A 7,300-nucleotide genomic window follows, 5' to 3' on the forward strand; every position below is an offset into this window, starting at 1 on the left:
TCTCTGTACAGCGCTGCGCTATTAGTGACACTATATAAATAAATGATAATGAGGATGATGATGATATGTGTTTACTATGCCTATACACATAGCCAGCTTCCACACTTGATTGGCAGATTAATGCATCATTATTGCTAAGTTTGATAACAGTTGTCTAATACAGTGACACTGGTAGAGAAAACCACTATAGACATTCACATAAGCAGCTCTCATCATCATCATTTATGGCATAAGACTTCTTTAATTATACTAAGTTTTTGAGCAGGTCTGCATTATACTTAATTATATAAGGGAGATGTACTTTTAGTAAAAAGTAGCTCTCCAATTTCAAAAGTACATCAACGTAGTATTAATACTTAGATTTAAAGGTGTTCTGGGATCAATGAAATACATTCCCAGTAGCCATCACCCTTTGCCTCTATCTTATTGCATATTTTGTCCTAATGTGCTTTCATATTTACATGTCACCATGTTTCCATTGGCTAGTACCTTAAAGTCAGATGTCTGTCAAGCAAACTGACCAGTGACAGAATTGCTTTGTGAGGTTTACATCTTTATGACATCAAATGCTTCACATGAAAAATGCAGTTCATTGTCAAAAATCAGCTATATTAGGAGAGTGAGAATTGTGTTTTAGCATCAATTACACACTAAATATGCTGTCATTGTGTATTTTTAATGGATGTCTTTCAGTTTTAAAGATAGACAGACCGATAGATAGATAGAAAGATAGATAGATAGATAGATAGATAGATAGATAGATAGATAGATAGATAGATAGACAGACAGACAGACTGATTTCAACTGGAAGCAGTGCTTACATATTGCTTAATTTTTGGTGGTTATTAAATAGTATGGGTAGGCAAGAAAAGTGCATATATCTTTTATTAGCATAAACTTACCCAAATGCGCTCTTGCATATTTAAGGCATTCAAAGTAATAATATTTCACAGCATTAATACAGTTATGTACTAGACTGGACAATGGTAAGCAGAGCCAGTACTTATATCAACAATGGCCTTATCTGTGTGAAGTTTGTATGTTCTCCCTGTGTTTGCGTGGGTTTCCTCCGGGTGCTGTGGTTTCCTCCCACACTCCAAAAAACATACTGTTAGGTTAATTGGCTGCTATCAAAATTGACCCTAGTCTCTCCCTCTCTGTCTGTGTGTGAGTGTGTGTCTATATTAGGGAATTTAGACTGTAAGCTCCAATAGGGTAGGGACTGATGTGAATGGGTTCTCTGTACAGCGCTGCGCTATTAGTGACACTATATAAATAAATGATAATGAGGATGATGATGATATGTGTTTACTATGCCTATACACATAGCCAGCTTCCACACTTGATTGGCAGATTAATGCATCATTATTGCTAAGTTTGATAACAGTTGTCTAATACAGTGACACTGGTAGAGAAAACCACTATAGACATTCACATAAGCAGCTCTCATCATCATCATTTATGGCATAAGACTTCTTTAATTATACTAAGTTTTTGAGCAGGTCTGCATTATACTTAATTATATAAGGGAGATGTACTTTTAGTAAAAAGTAGCTCTCCAATTTCAAAAGTACATCAACGTAGTATTAATACTTAGATTTAAAGGTGTTCTGGGATCAATGAAATACATTCCCAGCAGCCATCACCCTTTGCCTCTATCTTATTGCATATTTTGTCCTAATGTGCTTTCATATTTACATGTCACCATGTTTCCATTGGCTAGTACCTTAAAGTCAGATGTCTGTCAAGCAAACTGACCAGTGACAGAATTGCTTTGTGAGGTTTACATCTTTATGACATCAAATGCTTCACATGAAAAATGCAGTTCATTGTCAAAAATCAGCTATATTAGGAGAGTGAGAATTGTGTTTTAGCATCAATTACACACTAAATATGCTGTCATTGTGTATTTTTAATGGATGTCTTTCAGTTTTAAAGATAGACAGACCGATAGATAGATAGAAAGATAGATAGATAGATAGATAGATAGATAGATAGATAGATAGATAGATAGATAGATAGACAGACAGACAGACTGATTTCAACTGGAAGCAGTGCTTACATATTGCTTAATTTTTGGTGGTTATTAAATAGTATGGGTAGGCAAGAAAAGTGCATATATCTTTTATTAGCATAAACTTACCCAAATGCGCTCTTGCATATTTAAGGTGTGAGAGATATACATTTTATGAACTTCTTAAAGTAATGCATTTTGTATAATTACTATTCCCTAATGAACTTTGCCTCACATTCTTATCTTTTCTTCAATATGTCTCTTCTCAAGAATGTGCACATCCAGCAGTTTCAGTACAGGGAGCCCACGACCCCCATTTGAGGCCTACGTGACTGAGATAAGACACCTGCTGTACATCCTGTCTACAAACTGCTGACCTGAACAGGATGCCTTCAGAAACCTTGGATTCCTTATCTTCTTTTGTCTGTGAAACTATGCATAAATAAAGCTACTCTGACTTAGGGCTGGTCAGAATCAGAATCATTTTCAGCCTAAACATCTGAAGTTGTCTGTTTCTCTATCGATCGATACCCACAAGGTATAGCAGCTGGAGTTCAGGAGAAAGGACCCGTTTAGGTCATCTCTGACAGTTTCAGTGGGGACTCGTCGCCGGGATCTCCAATACATCAGACCTCCCGACAACGGGGTTCTCCCTTTCCAGACAGACAGACGTTAATCCAGCGCTGGTGAGCAAAAAGCTTTATTTTTGCTCTTAGAGCTGTCTCTGTGGAGGGGGAATTATCCCAGCTCGAGGGTACTGCAGTCTGATTGACGGAGATCCCTGAACTCTGGCAACAGATACTATTAAGAGTATCAAGGTACTTGTGTGTAATCTGTCTTGTATTGTTACATGTATTGATATATTGTCTTCTCTATGCCATACACCTGATACATACACATGAATAACACCACAGAACTCAGTCAGATCACACAGTTGACCCTGCAAATAATCTTGATTGTATACGTGATTGTGTTTTTTGATGGATTTTAATGAAAGTAGTCAGGAACATTCAGAAAGGCAGACCAGCTGCAACCTTGTTGTAAAGCAAGACAGGAACAAATAAAAGTTTTGTCATTCAAAATATATTGGACCATAAGGTAATCCCATTATGGGAAATAAAGGGTCCAAGACAGGAAAGAAATCCGAAAAGTACGGGGATCTAGACCCCATAAAGTATATGCGAAAGCATAAAGGCAAGGATTTCACAAAAGGGATGAGAAAACTGTTCAAAGCTGCAGGGGTGTCTGAAAACCGGTATATTAAAGGTTCCATTTTTTAAACAACTAATTAAAGACAATGAGAAAACACTGAAAGAAAAAGGTTATTTTGACAGATGTGTTGCATGGTGTAAAATGTCAGAAGAATTAGAGAATGACAATGATTGCTGTGATATGTTACAGTTAACAAATTTAAGTGACAATGATTAAATAGAAAATGTATCACAAGCTAAATGATATAATGACTAAAACAATGAATCAAGTAGGTTGTGTACTAAAAATGTATGTTTAAATGCTGCGCAGCTGAAGAGTGAGATGTGCCCCTCCCTTATTCTGTGTAAAAGATTTCAGTGTGTTGAGATAAGAAGCACTCTGTGTTTTTTTGTTATCTGACAATGTAACATTGATAAAATGGTTCTTCCAAGTATGTTTCTATTTTTCAATAGGAAAAATATGTCCTGAGTGCTGATTGATATTAGCATGTTGAAGCTAATGTGTATTTAATCTAATGCTGGGACTTGTAGTTCCACAGCAGTAGGCTGGAAGATAGCAGTTAATTTTTCTTTCTCTGTATGTGAGTTTTATCTCCTTCTTACTGTGTGTGAGAGAGATCCGTGTTTGTCTGTCTTGACCGTTTTACAAGAGACATGTTTCAAGGTTGAAAAAGCTGTACAGTTGTAAATGTAATGTTTTTGAAGAGATGCAAAAGAAGTTTTAAAGTTTTTGGTCCGTCACAAGACTGTAAATAATGCACATTATCACTATTACTGGTTTCAGAACAAAGTTGGCTGGGGTCCAACAAGCCGTTTCTATATTTGAACAAAGTAATTTTTTTTTTTGAGAAAAATAGCTTTCTCTTTAATGAAGTTGAGAATTGTGGGAGTGAGCTTTACATGGAGATATATTACAAGCTGTTTTTATCTGTGTAAAATGGCGCTGATAAATGTTCTCAGAAATCAGGAGGGTTTGTTATGCCCATAAAGAATTGTTACGAGATAAAATGTCGTCTGTGAGCGAGAATTGTGAATATATATTTGTACTTTAAACATGGAAATCACAGAATCTGGAAATATGTGTGAATATTTGGTTTACAAAGAGATGATGAGAAAGGAGTGGCTTTGAACACTCGCCCAGGTCTCGTCACTTTGACATTCCCTGTTTGTGAGATTAGGGACTGCCTCTTTGAGGAAATCAGTTTTTCATTGCATGGAACGCATAGCGTCACAGTTAAGCTACAAAGAGAAACTTTTAAGCAAGTGTCGTATTAGCAGCTGTTCAACGTGAATTAATAACAGTTACTGTAATTCCTAGTGAATAAATGTTAATCTTTATGCAAAAGTTTTTTTCTTCACAGATCTCCAGCAAAAAAGACCATTTAGGCAATCCAGATTGCATTGATCCAACTTCCAATGAATAGAAGTTGCAATATGTTTTGGTCAACAGCTGAACAAAAAGCAGCTTTTGAGCTGATCAAAGATTTAATCACAAGCGCCCCAGCCCTTGGGCTACCTAACTATGAACTACCGTTTAACTTGTTCTGCCATGAACAAGAAGGGCACGCTCATGGCGTACTAACACAAGAGCATGGGAGCAGACAAAGACCATTGGGGTACTACTCCCAGAAGCTAGATTCTGTCATAGTGGGAGCCCCAACATGTATAAAAGCAGTAGCAGCAGCCGCTTTATTGCTACAAAAAGTTGCAGACATAGTGCTGAATTACCCTCTCACCATTCAGGTACCACACTCAGTCATGGAAATACTGAATCAAGCCAGAACAAAACACATCTCAGCGGCTAGATTAACTAAATATGAAGTAGCACTACTGACACCCTCAAACGTTACGCTAAAAAGATGCACAGTTTTAAATCCAGCAACATTGTTCCCAAGTTGCATGGATATAAAAGAGGGGAGTAACAGTATAGACGCTGAAGACACAGACAATACAGAGAGTGTTGAGACTGTGACAAAACAGGAAACACAACTAAAAACTTTTTTCTGTGATCATGACTGTCTAGCCTTAATGGATCTGGAAACTAAACCTCCCGGGGATGTTAAAGAGACATCTCTTAGCAACCCTGATTTACTCCTGTTTGTAGATGGGTCCAGGTACTATGAGGAGGGCTCTCCCAAAACAGGTTATGCAGTTACAACAGAAACAGATATTGTACTCCAGCAACCCCTCCCACCAAGTCAATCTGCACAGCAAGCTGAATTAGAAGCACTTATAAGTGCATGTCAGTATGCAGAAGGGAGAACAGCTAACATTTACACTGACTCCAGATATGCCTTTGGGGTTGCACATGACTATCAAAGTATTTGGAAGAACAGACACTTTATGGCCTCTAATGGTAAACCCATTAAAAATGCAGAAATCATTTTGAGGTTGTTTGCTGCATTAGAACTGCCCAAAGAAGTGGCAGTCATAAAGGTAAAAGCACACACCAGAGAGCAGACTATGGAAGTAAGAGGAAACAGACTAGCAGACCAGGCTGCAAGAGCTGCAGCAGACTCACCGCTAGTACAACACTATTTAGTGTCCACAACACCCCCCACCCTCCCTATAGATCTGGAAATGCTAAAAAAATCCTACAAAAGCAAGCAGCAGTATCTGAAAGAGAGGAGTGGAAAAAGAGGGGGGCGGAACACATAGAGGGCATATGGGCCACAACAGACAGACACTGTCTCCCTAGAGTCCTTTTTCCTACACTGGCTGCTCTAGTGCATGGGCCTTCCCATGTCTCAAAAGACGCAATAATTAACACTGTATTCAGACACTGGATCGCGCCAGGCTTCAGCACAGCTGCCAGTAATCTGGTAAAGGCCTGCGCCATCTGTAACACACACAACCCTGGTCATACAGTAACAGTACCTCCCAGGGTGACACCTAAACCCCTCTACCCCTTTCAGCGCATACAGATAGATTACATTCAGCTACCCAAATGTGGAATATATGAATATGTCCTAGTAGCTACTGACCTATTCTCTAATTGGCCAGAAGCTTGGGGGATATCCAAAGCCACAGCAAAAAACACAGCCAAGAAGCTGCTATCTGAGGTAGTATGTAGATACGGGGTTCCAGAGGTGATTGAATCAGACAGAGGTACTACTTTTACAGGAGAAGTGATGACATCTATCATGTCAGACTTGGGGATTGCTCAAGCATTCCATACCCCCTACCACCCGCAGAGTAGTGGCAAGGTAGAAAGGCTAAATGGCACTCTCAAGCTCAAAATACAGAAAGCCATGAAAAGCACAGGGATGCCCTGGCTGCAATGCCTTCCCCTCGCCCTATACTCAGTCAGGACAACACCTAATAAGAAACACAGGCTAAGCCCCTATGAAATACTGTTTGGGGGGCCGCCAAAGACAGGGTGTTATTTTCCACAATCTCTAGTGAAACACCAAGGTGAACTGACTAGTTATGTGAAAGAACTACAGAAGTCCCTCACTAACATACATTCTCGAGTTTTCTCTTCAATCCCAGATCCAGAGGATTGCACTGGAACACATGCCCTGGTGCCAGGAGATTAAGTCTTCGTAAAAAGACACGTGAGGAGGTCTCTGGAACCACGATTTCAGGGGCCATATCAAGTTCTGTTGACTACACCCACTTCTGTGAAACTTGAAGGAAAGGATCCTTGGATCCACGCCAGCCACTGCAAAAAGGCTACGGTGACCCAGGAAAAACCATGAAGGGGAGTAAGGTCCTTTAAAATATTGTTTCAATAAGGGAATAGAATCCAATAGGGCTATAAATGAGTCAATATGGACCCCATATGGCCAAATACGCATTAGTTACCAGAATAAGAGTTTCCCTTTAGGGTCTGTCCCTAAATCACGCTGTCAAGTTATAGTGAATTTCACCCAACCTTATTTATCACACTGTAATTCTGAATGCAACCAAACAGTGAAGATGGAATCCGGAAAAGGTACTATTTTTTTAAAGAGTCAGGAGTGTATAAAATGTCAATATGACAGATATAATCTCACCTGGAACGGCACACTGCCTGCCTTTGACAATGACAGAGCAGAAAATGACACTTCATGTCACTTAGGACAACAGGTAT

General features: G+C 39.1%; 1 protein-coding gene across 1 annotated transcript; it reads left to right on the forward strand.

Annotated features, from left to right (window-relative positions):
• The first annotated feature begins 2,532 nt into the window (after positions 1–2,532).
• Positions 2,533–6,799, forward strand: LOC142129766 (uncharacterized). Its single transcript, XM_075194367.1, has 2 exons — positions 2,533–2,832; positions 4,587–6,799. Exon 2 carries the CDS (start codon positions 4,642–4,644, stop codon positions 5,881–5,883), a length of 1,242 nt encoding a protein of 413 aa, XP_075050468.1. The 5' UTR covers positions 2,533–2,832; positions 4,587–4,641; the 3' UTR covers positions 5,884–6,799.
• The last annotated feature ends 501 nt before the right edge of the window (positions 6,800–7,300 follow it).

This window comes from Mixophyes fleayi, unplaced genomic scaffold (assembly GCF_038048845.1).
Source record: "Mixophyes fleayi isolate aMixFle1 unplaced genomic scaffold, aMixFle1.hap1 Scaffold_3141, whole genome shotgun sequence".
Taxonomy (NCBI): Eukaryota; Metazoa; Chordata; class Amphibia; order Anura; family Limnodynastidae; genus Mixophyes; species Mixophyes fleayi.

Coding starts and splice junctions, on each gene's coding strand:
- LOC142129766 (XM_075194367.1), top strand. CDS start 4,642: ATGAATAGAAGTTGCAATATGTTTTGGTCAACAGCTGAACAAAAAGCA.